Here is a 16,322-nt window from a genome sequence, read left to right on the forward strand (position 1 = left end):
AATTTTAATTCAGGTACATGGCTTCTCAGGGAAAGGATCACATCTAAAGACCTCAAGGTCTATATTATCCAGCTGGAATGCAAACACACTCTGGGTTACAGTATGAACTGGCCAGAATAGAGACATGTCCTTAGTACACACCTTAAATCCCAGATAATGACATCTAATTGAGGGTCAGACTAAGTGACCAATCAAAGAAAGATTTGACTGAATGAGTCAGAGAAAGGATATGCCCAATTCTCATGAGAACAGACAGGAAAGAGAGGCTACTTAAAGACCAGTGAAGACTAGAAAGGTAGTCCATTTTAGTTCAGTTCAATTAAGTTCAGAGAGGTCAGTTCTGTGAGGTTCTGAGTGCAGTTGAATCAGAGAAGAACAGTTGAATGTGGAGCTATTCTGTTTATAGAGTTTTGAGGCAGTCTTTCCAAGCAAAGCAATTCAATCAAAACCTGTGAGAAACCATATTAAATCATAAGCTTGGAAAGGAGTTTGAGCCTCAAGAGTTGAGTTGAACCAGTCAGCCAGAGTTCAGAAAGAACTAGAAAAGTTGAGCTTATTAATCAGTAAGCATCCAAGAGGACAATTACATATGGACTAAAGATACTTTTTACATCTCACCTACTTATGGTCAAACACATCCGGTGCAGTTATGTCAAACAAACTTATGTAGGGGAGTAAAAACATGTAACTTATTATCTTCTATAAGCAATAGCCTCCGGCAAAAAAAAAATCTCAAAGTGTCTGTCCTTGGGCAAGGGGCCTATAGGTTAGAGGCATTTTTGTTCCATGGTTCTTTTTGGCACAGAAATTAAAATTAAAATTTAACTTTGACTCTGGCGTGCTCTAATGGAAATTTTGAATTTCTACTACGTTCACTTTTAAAGAAATCACTCTGAACATGTTGTACGTACTTATCAGTAACTTTCATACCTCCAGTGTTACATATATCTACCACCACTAACTGTCTACTGACCCCTCTCCCCAACCATGTCTATACTTCCACTTTTCTTCTAGGAGTATCCTATTCAAAGAAATGGGGTGTCTTTACTATGCAGCTGGACTGAAACCCAGACTTCCTCTTTGTCAGTCTTGTAATCTATGTACTATGGTAAAACTACATACTTTATCTCTTTACTCAGGCACAGTCATGTGAGTTAGGCTGCATTTGTTTATACTTGTAACTGACAAAGATTCCACTGCATACAAAAGGAAATAACCGGTAGAGTTTGAATAGATGTAGCCTCTAATTTTTTTTCTACTGCTTACTTCTATGAAAAAGTATTGGTCATGCTGTGATTACTATTCTGAACATGGGGTGATGACAAACTATGCTTTTTTATAATCATGAGATGGCAAAATTACCCACTCTCAAAGGACCAGCTGCTCTATGGAGGCTGGCATCAGTGATGCATGCCTACATTCTCAAAATTTTAATTAGTAGCTTTCTGGATTTTTGTTGCTGTTGTTGTTGTTGTTGGAGAGGAAATGTATGTGTAAACCTATTAAAGCCATTCCATCTGTTCTGATAAAATAACATCACTGTTTCTCAGTGAAACCTTCCATTTTAGAAATTTAAGGCTGCCGTGTGTTCTTGTAAAGGCAAGTGTTTTGTAAGAATAGTTTCTTTAATGGAAATATAAAGAATTATCGAAAAATACACTTGAAAACCATTTCCATGCATTTATATATTTATAAATAAATAAATATATATATATATTAATCATCACTAATTAATTCATTTATTAATATAAAAACTTGAGGGATTCAGATATATCTAGGTACTACAATACTTGCCAAACATACATGAAGGTATAGGCTTATCAACCCAGTATTATAAAAATAAATAAATATAAAAAATGGTATGTAGAAGATTAATTTTGATGATCATGATAGAAATGATGACGATAGATGATAGATAGACAATATATAGATTTATAGATAATAGATAGACTTGAGAAAAAGTCCAATCTCTGCCCAAACTACCAATAGCTCCAATAAGAGGGCCTAACTATTTATATTATTATATTAATTTCTACAATGGACATGAGTGTTACTCCACAAAGCTATTAAAAATTCATTGTTAGGAGTACCATGCTCTAATACATATGGCACTATCAACACACTTATTGGAAGCTTATTATATGCTTGGATTATATGCTTGGATGGGAAGGCTTATATGTATATTGTCTAATTTATTCTTCCCTCAATCCTTTATAGTAGGTAATATTATTATTAACAAATGTGGAGACTTAGAGAAGTTGAGAAAATTTCCCATGCTTGTAAATAGAGAAGAGGAAAATCCAACAATTGAATTTAAATTGTTGAATCTTCATATTCAACAAATACCTGCTAAATAGTCTTATCTCTTGGACAAAGCTGGATATTCAAAAGGGAAGCAGAGAATAGAAGTTGGGTAAGGCATAAACCATAATCACTTCTTAAGGACACTTTAAGGAGAAGAGATTCAAAGATAACAAAGAAGACAGAAGAATATTAGGCATGAGGGTGTGAAAGTCATCTAGGGGTGAGGTGGCAATGACTTCTATCAGGAGGGAGCAGAAACGATGAAAGCTGGATCTTCTCTGTAGATTTATCTGAGTATATAGTGATGGAGGTAGGAAAGGATCAGGCAAAAACTGTCCCTCATTTTTGACTTGGAACAACAGACAAGCTGAGATGGGTAATATTAAAATAAATAGGAAGAGTGATTCCTGCTCCTAGCCATGATTCATGTTATCACTTATAATTACCATAAAAGTAAACTAACTAGAAAAGAAGTCAAATTATCCCTTCCTGTGTGAATACAAAAACAAAGTACCACATAATTCTTAGCTCTTAAAGTAAATGTCTTAGACAAGATTATATGAGGATCTCGTCAAGTTTCATTAAGTTTAAGCTTCAATATTTATAATATTGTGAGATAAATTCCAGCCACTAGATATTTAAAGATAATTTGCCAATAAGCTTAACACCTAGGGATGACTGTTTTACATGTTTTTTCTTCTTTATTGTTACATTTTTCAGAGTTTCAACAATTATTGCATAGCACTTTTACATCTAGTGAGTTAAGAATGTTTCAAAGTTAACTGAGAAAATTACATCTGTTGTGTCTATATAGTCTGCCACAATAAGTTCTGAGAAGTCTTTACCTTATAACTTTCTGTCTAACCAACTAAGACAGTAAAAATGATGATATCATTGACAGCTATCTTAAAATGCATGTCCTATTAGCTATGCCGTATGCTACTCAATCCTAATTGCACTACCATAGTAGAGTCTAAAATGGGAACTGGCAAGCATTATGATCAGTGCATGGAATGTTGGCCAGTCAAGAAGCATGAGTTTGACACAATTTCTCATACTGTAAATAAGGAACTTTCCAAGTTTGAGCATTTTCAAATCTCTCACACTCTTGCCCCCTCGCTAATGTAGACAGTTATAATGAATTTCTCTCTTCGGGCTCCTATCTACTGCTCATCCTTGCCTCTCCCTCCCTTGCAGGGTCAACGATTGTATCTTGCGGGTGAATGAAGTTGATGTGTCGGAGGTTTCCCACAGTAAAGCAGTGGAGGCCCTCAAGGAAGCAGGCTCTATTGTTCGACTGTATGTACGTAGAAGACGACCCATCCTGGAGACTGTTGTGGAAATCAAACTTTTCAAAGGGCCAAAAGGTAATAAAAGACTTGTACAGAGACACTAATGTCAAAATTTGTCTAAAATTTATCCCATAGTCTGCCTATAAAGACCTTTAATTCTCTGACCTCCATTGCTTACTAGCACCTTTGACAGTCCTTGATAGTGTTTTGTGCAAATGGTTGAAGAAACTAGAACTCTACATACAAACTCTCATACAGAGAGTTTGAAGAGAATGCCATGAATGATAATATCAACTACCACTTAATATTTTCTATGATTTTTAACAGGCTCATTATAACTTAGGCAGTGTATTAATACTTCCTAATATTTCAGATATGCATGGTAAATCCTCTCATAAAACTTGATATTCATATACGTAAAAAATAAAGAGAATCTTTACTAGGGAGATTGCTCAAGAGTTAGGAGAGCTTGTTGCTCTTACAGAGGACCTGAGATCAGTTTCCAGCACTGTGTCAGATGACTCACAACCACATGTTGTGAGTCAAGCTACAAGGGATTTCACACCTTATTCGGGCCTCCAAGTACACCCTCACTCAGAAACATACACATAAATAAAATGTAATCATCAACCACAACAATCTTTACTCATACTAAATTGGATTTCATAATATGATTCTTTTGGTTTTTATATCACTATTATGTGTTGTAGCCAATAAGTACTGCACTGGTTTTAACAGAGAGAAAATAGCTGAGTTTTTTTTTTCTTTTTCTTTTTCTTTTTCAATGCACACAGATATCTAGGGACTCTAGTATGTGCCTTCAAGGACCTGGGTGAACACTGAGACTAAATCCTCACAGTAATCTCACTCACAACACTGACATCAACATTACTCAAATAGTATACAGATGCTTCAGAAAGCCTTTAAAATGTATTTGGTCTCATTAAGTCCATGGATTTAATGAAGGTAATTCCACTAGTAAATGGCTGAACTGGTAATCTAATATGTTTGCCTGGTTTTACATTTATGGCAAATGACACTTATTACTGTTCCCCAGAGAAGGCAAAATGCTTTTTTAATCACATACTTAGTATTAGACATTAAATGGATTATAAAGAAAAGATATTATAAGAGTATAATGAGTGCTCATTAACCTAAAACATCTAATTGTGAGTCCAGGAGGTAGTTAGCATGCTTTTATCCAGCATTTGAGAGGCAGATACAGGAGGATCTCTGTAAGTTTGAGGCCAGCCTGATCTACAGAGCTAATTTCAGGACAGCAAAGATGAACAAAGAAATCCTGTCTCAAAAAATAAACATAAACAAAACTTTTAATTGTGAACTCCCAGGAACTAAACCACCAAAGAGTATACATGGAGAGACCCATGGCTCCAGCCATATATGTAGCAGAGGATGGCCTTCTCTGGGATCGATAGGAGGACAGACCCTTGGTCCTGTGAAGGCTCAATGCCCCAGTGAAGAGGAATGCCACGGTGGTGAGGTGGGAGTGAATGGATGGGAGAGCACCCTCCTAGAAGCAGGGGAATGGGGGATTCGATAGGGGGTTTGCGGAGGGGAAACCGGAAAAGGGAATAACATTTGAAATGTAAATAAATAAAATATCCAATAAAAAAGTATCACACTCCCCCCAGAAGAGCTTGTACATAGTAGGGAAAAGCATAAACTGAAAGTCAGTGTGGGAACAGGGACCAGGATGTAGGGGGAGAGTGGAGACAGAGCCCCTGAAGATGCCCAAGATTCAGATTCTGTAGACCAGCATCCGAGTGCAGACCTAATGTTATTGTTTATTACATAAGCTTATGTATATAGCTTTTTACCCAATAAGGGTAAGTTTATGTACCCAAGGGCAAATCAAGGGGCAACCTGTGATGTTAAGCCAAATCTGACCCACTTATTCATGAGCCTGTAGGGGAGGGTCCAATCCCCCTGGGAGATTTCAGTGAAGACAGAGGAAAGAGACAACGCACTGACCTTGGGGGAGGGGCCTTTGTGTTATCTCACCTGTGTGCAGGGAGCATGTCAGATCATATACTGTATACAGTAAGTGCATCAGGAGTTGATGGAGCTTGCTGTGTCACACTCTTCACCCTACCAGGTTTATCTCCACATCCCTCACAGGTCAGAGCATGTGGATTGAAACTCAGCTCTGCCATTCTCTAGTCCTCAAACTTTGGCTAGAAATGTTTCACTACATTGGCCTTGATTTTCTCACCTACAGAGTACAGGTGAAAACAAGGCTTGTTCTTGGAGATACTATGGTGAGTCGTGAGCAATTTACATATCTGGACTAAATTCTGGTGCAAACTGACCACTCAGAAAATAGCAGGCTATTTGAAGTAATTTTTTTACTGAATATGGTAATGGGCTTTTAGCAAGGTAATAAAAATGCTTAGAGGTCCCTCATGAATTAAGTGCAGGTACATTATAATTCAAGTGTGAATGAAGGTCTACCCTATCCATCTACTAAAATCACACTGGCAGTTTGCTTTTGAAAGCCAAACAAATGGAACATAGATTTTTTTCTATTAAAATATATATACTCTATATAAATAATATGTGTCTATTTATACAACTCAGCTACAGCAATTATTCATCATTTCCCTAAGGAAAGGCTAATTTAAGCCCTCAGGAAAATATTGCCATTCTTTTGCTGGCTTCCTGCTCTGAGTCACTGGATGACCTCCAGCTGCTCTGCGAAACACCGAAAGGCTATAGGGAGCTGATGATCCAACCTCTGTAATTTTACCAGGAACATATTTGTTAGCTCTTTATTTTGGCATCAGGCCTCCTCCAGCTCTTTTACTTCACACTGAACTATTCTCTTCTTTGAGCCTGAGGTAGGACAATAACGTCTTATGACATGGAGGAGGGAACTAAAAAGTGAGAGAATATTAACCCAGTATGCAGGCAGTAACCCAAAGGCCATACATAATATATGGAGATGTTCTTCTGAACTGAGGAAATCCCAGGGACAAATTTCCATATGGAAAGCTGGTTCTATAGAGCCTGTGGACAAATGTGCTGAGTCAGTTACACTTTTATACTGGATCTTTTTGTATAGGTATGATTTGTTTCTCTATACCAATGTCTCTCAACCCATGGGTCGTGACTTCTGCAGGGGTCGCATATCAGATATTTACATTATGATTCATACTGGTAGCAAAATTATAGTTGTGAAATGGCAATGAAATGATTTTATGGTTGTGGTTAGTACAAAATGAGGAACTGTATTAAGAAGGTTGAGAACCACTAGTCTATACATAGCCTATTGGTTTTTAAGGAAAGAAACCGTTCCAGTTGTTGAACTCCAGATGTCTCTCCCAATGCTTGAATCACATAAAGTATAGAATTCAAGAACTTATATAATTAAGTTATATATACTAAATCTAAAAGAATAATGCTTTCTTCACTCTTATATACTATAATTCTTCATTATAGAATTATAGTTTCTCTGAAAAAAATTCTAGTATGATATACTTGTATCAGGGAAGTTTCTAATCCATCATAAAGGATGAAGATAAATAAGTCTCTTTCCTCAAAAAATTCTAATAAAAAATGAACCTAAAGTCAACTTATCTGATGACTTTGCAAGGCAAAACGACATTGATTCTAGGATGGAGCTGAGCCAAGATTTTAATGGGGATGGGCTGGAGTCAGTGTAGATCGACTGTGTGATTCATCTTAGCCAGAGGAGTCAGAGCACTCAGAGAACTGAAAGCATTCCACTCTTCGATGTGCATAACCTTCCCTAGCTGGTCCTTTTTGACCACATGCTTGTTGAATGGAGCACACCAGTATTCTAAGCAGTTATATGTATTCAACTAAGTCTCTTTAACATATGGCTGTCTAGTTATACAGTAACCTGACGGTCTTTCAATCTTTCAACAAATACTTACTAAATATTTGCTGTGTGCATGACACTGGTAGACGGGGGTTCACAGAGAGATGAGATGAATCTTGCTATGAAGAAAATTATAGTCAGGTAAGGAAAACATCTGTAATATAAACGTGGAAATCTAGGAAGGAATGTAAGATATTGAGAAGGATCAGATAAGGTAGTATGCCAAAGAAGACAAAGGTTACTCTGGAATTATAAATTACAATAGCCACATGGCAAGACAGGAGAGCATTTGGGGTATAGAGAAAAGCATGGCAGCCCAAGTATAGGAAAGAGCTTCATATTGTGTAGTATTCAAGTAGTGGAATGAAGAATGACATGAGACCATATGGCTGAGGTAAGTCGAGGCCAGCTCATGAGTTGCTGACTTAATCAAATTTAAATGTTTAGAGTTAGATAGATGCAGGGGATAACATAGGATAAATATAAGATCAACTATCTTTATCAACTAATTCTGGCTGCTAGGAAGAAAACAAATTGGAAAGGCAAGAATGAAAGCCAAACTCAGTTAAACGTGACTTGGGAGGAGAGACTGGTGAAAGTGGAGTTGTGCTCTGTGTTGAAAACATGCTAAGCACACACAGTTGAATATTGCTAATTCATTAGAAAACTAATGTTTGCCATTGGATATCTATATGGTCAAATAGGACCAGATAAGAAACTGTGTGCACACGGTATGTGACATATTCTCTGGACTGTTTTGACTCTTCTAGCTACAGTGCATCACCCAGTCACCTCTTATTGCTAAACTATGTGTGGGGTATTCTGCAGATGAGGTCCAGTTCTCTAAATAGGATCCTGTCTGTCAAACGAGGAAAGCTAGAGAGAAAGCTCTGAGGAAATGTGATAAGGAACTCATTTGGGGACTTCACAGAAGCACATCATGCATTTCTAGTGAAATGTAAAAATGTTGTTCTCAACATGAAAAATTCCCTTTACCTTATGGTTAGAAATTTCGTCATCGAAGGCATCTGTGGTGTCTATGTATTGTCAGTCAGTTGAGAAAAAAAATACAGATAATCCTATGTAGAAAGTAGTAATTAATCAAATCTATTTAGGTTTTCCAAGAAATCAAAAATTAAAGAAAGAAAATCTCAATGTGTTTGGGGTATTTCAAGGAAAGAGATTTATAATGAAAGCCCTCTAGTGGATTTCCCAGAAAGCTCCCAGAATTCCTCTTAGTCTAAACCAACCAAAGAAGTCTGTCATTAAACACATATCAAAATCACTGGTCACTGCAGCCCAGCCGAAACAAACTTCTCCATGAGAAGTTAGGTAGCACAGTTTCCTTATGCCAGGTTAACATGCATATGGATTACTTTGAGCACTACCCTCCTCCCCTTTCTTCTTCTTTTTTTAATTTAATTTTATTTTTTAGTTATTCACTTGACAGCCCACTCATTGCTTCCCCCCATTCATCCCCTTTCACAATCCTTATCCCATACCCCCCTTTTTCCTCTGAGCTGGTGGGGTTCCCTTGTGGGCATTCTCTCCCACACTGGGCACTTCATATCTTTGCAAGGCTAGGAGCTTCCTCTCCCACTGAGGCCAGACATGGAAGCCCAGCTAGAAGAACATATCCCGTGTACAGGCAACAGCTTTTGGAATAGCCCCCATTTCAGTTGTTTGGGACCAAGCTGCACATCTGCTACAAAACAGCAGGGAAGCCTAGGTCCAACTCATGTATGCTTTTTGGTTTGTGGTTCAGAGTCTGAGAGCCCCAAGAGTCCAGGTTAGTTGACTCAGTTTTCTTTCCTGTGCAGTTCCTTCGAGGTCCACAATCCTTCTTCCTAGTCTTCCATAAGAGTCTCCAAGCTCCATCCACTGTTTGGCTCTAGGTGTCTGTGTCAGTCTGAGTCAGGTGCTAGGTGAAGCCTCTCAGAAGGCAACATGTTCCTGTCTATGGTTCAGGACTCTCAGGTCGGAATGGAGGAAAGGCAGCCTCTCCCCTTTCTTAATTCTTCACTACTCCTACATTTGTCCTCCTTGCTCTTTTGGACAGTTTGGTTTCTACTTTCATATCATAAGCATATATGATTTTATGTATCTCCATGAATCCTATAACTGTAAAAATGAAAGAAAATACATGTTTCAGAAACAAACATCACCTAATATGATTATTTCAACTATATTTCTCCAAATGATGACTTTGTTCATATGTATGTGTGTATGTATTGATGACTTTGTTCATATGTATGTGTGTATGTATGTATGTATGTATGTATGTATGCATGTAGAATTTCTTTATCCATTTCTATTTTGATAAACATCTAATTGGTTCCCTAAGTTATTACTTTGAACAATCCTTCATAGAACACTGATGTGATGATCAAGTATTTCTGATGTGTTGACTTGGAATACGTTGACTAAATAGCCAGGAATGTTGAAGCTAGGTTACATGAAAGGTCTGTTTTCAGGTATGGAGAAACTTAATTTTTTCCTTTTCTTTCCTTTTATTACCTTTTTTTTACATTTCAAATGTTATTCCCCCTTTCCAGTTTCCCCTACAGAAACTCCCTATCCCATCTCCTCTTCTATGAGGGTGCTCCCTCATGTACCCAAACCCTCCCATCTGCCCTAGTATTCCCCCCACACTGGGGCATCGAGCCTTCACAGGACCAAGGGCATCTCCTTTCATTGATGCCTGACAAAGCCATCCTCTGCTACATATGCGACTAGAGCCATGGGTCACTCCACGTTGATACTCTTTGGTTGATAGTTTAGCCCCCGGGAGCTCTTGGGGGTCTGGTTGGTTAATACTGCTGTTCTTGCAAACCCCTTCAGCTCCTTCAGTCCTTTCTCTAACCCCTCCATTGACGACCCCGTTCTCAGTTCAGCGATTGGCTGCAAGAGCATCTACCTCTGTATTTGTCATGCTCTAGCAGAACCTCTCAGGAGACAGCTATATCAGGTTCTGTCAGCTTGTACTTCTTGGCATCCCCAATAGTGTCTGTGTTTGGTGACTGTATAAAGGATGGATCACCAGGGGGGGCAGTCTCTGGGTGGCCTTTCCTTCAGTCTGCTCCACATTTTTTCTCCATATTTCCTCCTGTGAGTATCTTGTTCCTCCTTCTAAGAAGGACTGAAGAATCCATACTTTGATCTTTTTTCTTCCTGAGTTTCATATACTCTGTGAATTGTATCTTGGGTATTGTGAGCTTTGGGTCTGATATCCACTTATCAGTGAGTGCGTACCATGTCAGTTATTTGGTGATTTGTCAATTGCTCTGGTTTGTTATTTCTTAAGGTTTAGTCAGAAAATTGAATATTTTTTCAGGATAAGAATTAAAATTTCTTGGAAGTATTTGTAATAGTTACCATAATTGGCTGAAAGTTCAACAAACAAAACCATCAGTGAGCTCATTAATGTGTTTCTAAGTTAACCCCCATGGTATTTCACATGTTCTAATCTTCAGTTCTTTGGCAACAATATTTTCTAATTGAAGATTATTTGTTTAATATTCCTTAATTTAAAATGAAGCCTATTTACTTATCTTTTGCATGTAAGCACATGTGTGATATGTATGGGTAGTGCCACATGTAATCTACATGATATGCATGGTTTTTGCAACTGTGTTTTCTGTCTAGTGCTATACATATTCATTTATGTCTAAACTGAGTTAAAAACTGCCTTGTGACTAAGACTTACAAACATGTTCAACATTGTTTATATGGATATAGTTCTCCTTCCGTTTACTTAATACTTAATATATGGAAATAGATCCCTGAATATATTGAAAACTAACAGCATGAAGCCTCCTTTACACCAGTTTCCATTTATGTTAATGGTTGCCTCTGTCATCCAAAGTCAAACTCAAAGTCAATTTATTTTGGCTCCCTTTGCTTTGCTGTCTTTATTAAGTCACCCACCATATCAAAGCAATTTACTATATAACCAGTCCACTCTTTAAAATCTCTGCCACCATTATTATAAAGTTCTTGTTTCTGTGAAATTTCCTCTGACCTACTACTACAATTGACTCCTTGCCAATCACTCTATGTCTGCATGCTTTTGGCCAGCTTTCTGAAAACCCCCTGCTTTATTACTGGTTCTATCTTGCTCATAAATATCTAGTGGCTCTTTATCGTTTCTAGGTAAGAATTTAAAATTCTCACTACAATATCCTATGCCTTCTGCGTTCTGCCTCTTCTTCAGCCATAGATATTGGTTTTACCCTTTGTGTTACTATCCCCTTCTTGTATCTTCTGATCTGCCTCTGAGCCTTTGCTCATCCTTGTCCCGCCTTTGAAATGCCTTCCTTTCCCATTTTGACCATCGTCTGTATCCTCTCCCTAAAAGCTGCTTCAGCATTGCCTCTCCACAAGGCCATAGGTAATATTCCAAATCAGAAGCAGCCATCTTGCAAAGTGACTTTATACTTTCCTTTTCTGTCCATCCGTTTGTTGCCTGGTTTCCTAGCAGCCCATAATAATACATAAGAAAGACAAGTCCCAACAGTGTAAATTAGGGAGCTAAGCAATCTGCTAACTTTAACATTTTAAAAGTTAGCACAGTAGTTGTATGATTTTTTTCCCTTGGCCAAGACTGTATTAGAAGAATTTAGAAAAATCTTTAACTGATAATAAAACACAAGTAGAGTTTGTACCCAAAATCTGGGTTGTAACTGACAGGAACTGAGACAGAGAAATGGGACAGGAGTCAAGTCTGGAACTGAAGTGGGGCGAAAAGAACAGCCTGAGATGCAAGGCTGTAGAGGAAACCCTCTAGAGGAGAGAGCCCTTTCTGACACTCTGCTATGAACGCAACATTGATCTGGACAACAAATTGACTCAAAACAAAATTCAAAGCCTCTCCCCTGTTGCATTGGGTCCAAAACTAATTTCTACACTTAACATGATTTTATTTAGTTAAAGTTGTTCAGTGAGTTCTTTTAGGAAAGATTTGTCATCCGGCTTAGGTAAAAATCAACTAGACAAGCAAATAGGCTACATAACAGACACAGAGCTTACTGGATATTTAACAGAAATATGTTTAACCAGCCTTTCCATTTTATGTAATGATTCTTTGCTGTTGTTTTACTATCTCCTCTGGCTCTCCTCTCTGCCTCTACTTTCTTTCTGATACCAACATAGCCAAAATGACCTATCCCACCACAGAAACACTGAGAAATTTCTCATTTTGCAAGTTGATTATCCTTACAGCTTGATTTTTATTCACAGAGGCCAACAGTTTCCTGGTTTGAGCACCTAGTACCTGTAACATGAATGAAGATTTTAATTGAAAGTTAAATAGATTGTCATTAATCCTTGCATAGAGACCACATACGCTGTGTTATTCTTTATCACTGTGTAGCTATTCTAGCAATATTGCTCTAAAAAGCTTGACTGACCGCTACTTAATTTGAATGTTGAGGTTAAACGAGTTTGGAGTTCTCCATAATTCAGTTGTTTATGAGCAGTTTACCGCATCACCAAAGGAAACCAAGTACAAGGTTTGTGTGCTGGATTGGTTGCTGGGGCCCACCATTTATTGCATGAAAAGATACCATACGTCTTTTCCATTTCTTGCCATGCTGTAAATTAAAAGGTACATTGATCTTTTAATGCAAGTGCAAATGTGTTTCTGACTGCAGGGCCCCATTTACCTTGTCAAGATTGTCTTCTGGGCTCTGAATTCCAAGTGGGAGGTGGACCTGTTTTTCTGTGAAGGGCCATTCTGAACAATGCTTTGACTGTTAGTAAGCACAAATGGCAATTTAACTTTGGCATGAGGTCTCAAAGAACTGTATTTTTTCTTTAATGTTATTTCTTTCAATGCCTTTGAGTTAAAATTATTCCCTTGTGAATAAGGGGATCTGCTTAAGTGTATATGCAATGAAAACTTTTACTGGGATTAAATAAAGAGAATATGAAACAAAAGACCAAACTATATGTTAGGCCAGGAAAACATTCTTTTCAGAAATCAATATGGCTAAGTTGCCATTTTCCACTCCCACCAAGCATTTTCTTTCTAGTGGAGGAATTGAGGACATGTGATAAACTCTGCTGATGCTTAGCCATTGGATTTCTCCTGGAAGTGCACTGTTAATTTCTGATAACTTTCAGATCTAAAATATATGCTTACAAGGCTTAAGATTTTCTCTGGGCTAATAGTTGATCTTATATCATTAAAAGATCTGTAAACTAGCTCTTTCTTAGAACTCAGAACAAATGGTTTTCACATGAAGATTAAAGTACAAATATTGCTGTTATAACCCCCACTGTCCTTTGCCTTATAACATGATGAGCGAGAGAGTTGTTTGATTATACTTGCTAATTTTATTCAGAAATAATGGCTTAAGTCACTCTCTCATTCTGCCTGTGGAGACAACGCCACCATCATCTTTCTCTCACAATACTTAAATGCTATTAAGGCTAAGCCCATATGATCAATGACTCCATGAATAAAATAATTCTGAGCATAACTATTTTAACATTTAAAATGCAAAATTTTAAAATGCACTGTTCACAACAAAGTTGGGATTTTTATTTAAAGTTTTATGACTAACACATCGAGTCTTTAGATGACTGTGAATATTAACAAAGTCAAATGCTTCCCTTATAGCATTTCTAATGCTTTAAAAGAAAAGGTGTTGCCATGGGAAACATTACAACTATAAATTTCTTCAGGCCTAAATCATTTTCACTGATATGATTGCTGCCAACCATAGGTAGAAGAGATTTACACTTTAAATTTATGTGTTACATAATTATTTAATGGATATATTAGGACATCTGTGCCTGAGTATGTATCCATGTCCAAAAGGTAGATGCCCTTTATTTAAAACTCACATACAAAAACTAATTAGATATTCACTCAACATATATTTTATTTCAAAACCACCTGCTACATTTAATAGGTCATATAGTTCTAAATGAAAAATTAAATTAGAATATAGACATTATTTATAAAGACAATTGTACCGGATATACATAGTGGAACTATTCTCAGTTCAGGTGAGGAAAATGACTTTAAACTTTTTTATGTTTAGAAAATACTATCTCTCATCTTCTTATGAGATGCCACGAAACAGCTAAAGAAAAGCAAAAACTTGCACAAAAAAAAAAAGATTGCATTAGGCAAAGAAGGCTTTATCAGTTAGTACAGAAAAGGGAGCTATTGAAATAGAGGGGGATTGGGACAGGGTTGTTCCATGCCAGAAAATGCTCTTCTTAGAAGACTGGGGGAGAAGTGCAAGCTCTAGGCTTGTCTAACCTAATATATATATATATATACATATCTATGTATATATATATGCTTGTTTTGTTTGTTTTGAGGTTCTTTTGTGTGCTAAAAATACCATTAACAGTGAAAAATAAAGCCACAAAATAGAGAAAATAATCCCAGTAAACTGATCATACATCATATGATGTTAAATATTAAATAAATCAGAGAGTTGAATAGTTTCATTGTAAATACTACTTTCATGAATCATTTTTCTCACCATAAAAACCAATTCCAAGATGACACATAATGCCTTGTGAAGGGACCTCTTCCTGAGACCCAAGAAGCTAGTTGAGTTGAAAATTCTCCATTGCCTTGAAGAACAGTACTAAAGTATCTTCAGCTTTTCTAATGCTTTAGCCTGTGTTTTACTATATCTGCTTCTGAAAAACTGTCCTATGCTCACTTCACCACTGTTTGTGATAGGAAAGACAGCCTAAGGAAGAAAAGAATGACTAAAAGAAATTTCAAAATATCTGTGTAACATTCTGTTTAGCTCTAAGAATAAGTGTCTGAGATTAATGTATTGAATGAATACTTTAAAATTGAGGGAATGAAATAAATGTACCGAAATGGAACAAAACCAATGTAAGTCATTAAATTACATACAGTACATTGTGTTGGAAGTTTGCATAATGTTTAATGACTTATCCAAAAGTAAATAATTACAAACAAATGTTAACAGAATTAATAGTAAAATATTTAAATGTCATCATTTTCTGCTGAAAAAAATTTGAAAACTATAGTCAACACTGAAAGCATAATCAGTCATATAAAGTAAATGAGTACCAACATTTATAAAAACAAAATGTTTTTGAAAAAGTTGAAATAAGTAGTCACACACACACACGTACATATGCACATGCACACAAACACACACACACACAATGTATGTTTAGCAAAAGAAGTGCTACATGACTTCAACTTATTTCACGCAACAAACACCTTCTAGATTATATGCCATCTGTTGATGACTTTAAATACACAGAGGCACCACCCTCTGTTGTAAAATTGTATTCAAGTGTATAATCTTTCAGTGACACCCTTCCGTGATAATTTTTCAAATTTAAATCAATATTCTACATAAATAGCCTGAACAGTTAACCAAAGGTGATCAATGTTGCGAGTCTTCTAGACATTCAAATCTAAGTCCTGTGTTATGAATCTTCTCTTCAGAAACCTTCACTGATCTTCTTCTTTGACATGCCTTTCTCCGACAGGTGTTTCCTCTCTGACTTTGAGGCAGTGGTGTGCAGAAAGAGCTACTGCAGGAAAGTTGTTTTACCACAAAATGCACGTGATTTTTCACAGTATCTTTTCCCAAATGCAGATTGAAACTTAACAGTTCTCTTATTTGCTTAATAGGAAGCTACCGTGTTGAGGGGTGCATTTCCCTTTGCTAATGAAAGATTACCTCCTGTTTCATGGGCCGTCCTGCTGCTTTAAGTAACTCAGTGGTATAACCCTCTGCTTCATTGCATGTCTTCCACACTTCTGCCCCAGCTTGTTACTGAACAGAGTGTTCAAAATGGTTTCATCAAGTCTGGCAGTGGTAATTTCCCAGTGGCCCGATTAGAGGTGA

The 16,322-nt window shown here is 37.0% G+C and overlaps 1 protein-coding gene across 23 annotated transcripts in view; it reads left to right on the forward strand.

Annotated features, from left to right (window-relative positions):
• The window catches only part of Dlg2 (discs large MAGUK scaffold protein 2), a 2,073,609-nt gene that overhangs the window by 1,504,439 nt on the left and 552,848 nt on the right, over positions 1-16,322 (forward strand). For all 23 annotated transcript variants that reach the window (XM_087586773.1, XM_087586779.1, XM_087586780.1 and 20 more), the window contains 1 exon segment: positions 3,502-3,671. In XM_087586773.1, the coding sequence (XP_087442899.1) occupies positions 3,502-3,671 (170 nt within the window).

Source organism: Rattus norvegicus, chromosome 1 (assembly GCF_021556685.1).
Source record: "Rattus norvegicus strain SHRSP/BbbUtx chromosome 1, alternate assembly SHRSP_T2T, whole genome shotgun sequence".
Taxonomy (NCBI): domain Eukaryota; kingdom Metazoa; phylum Chordata; class Mammalia; order Rodentia; family Muridae; genus Rattus; species Rattus norvegicus.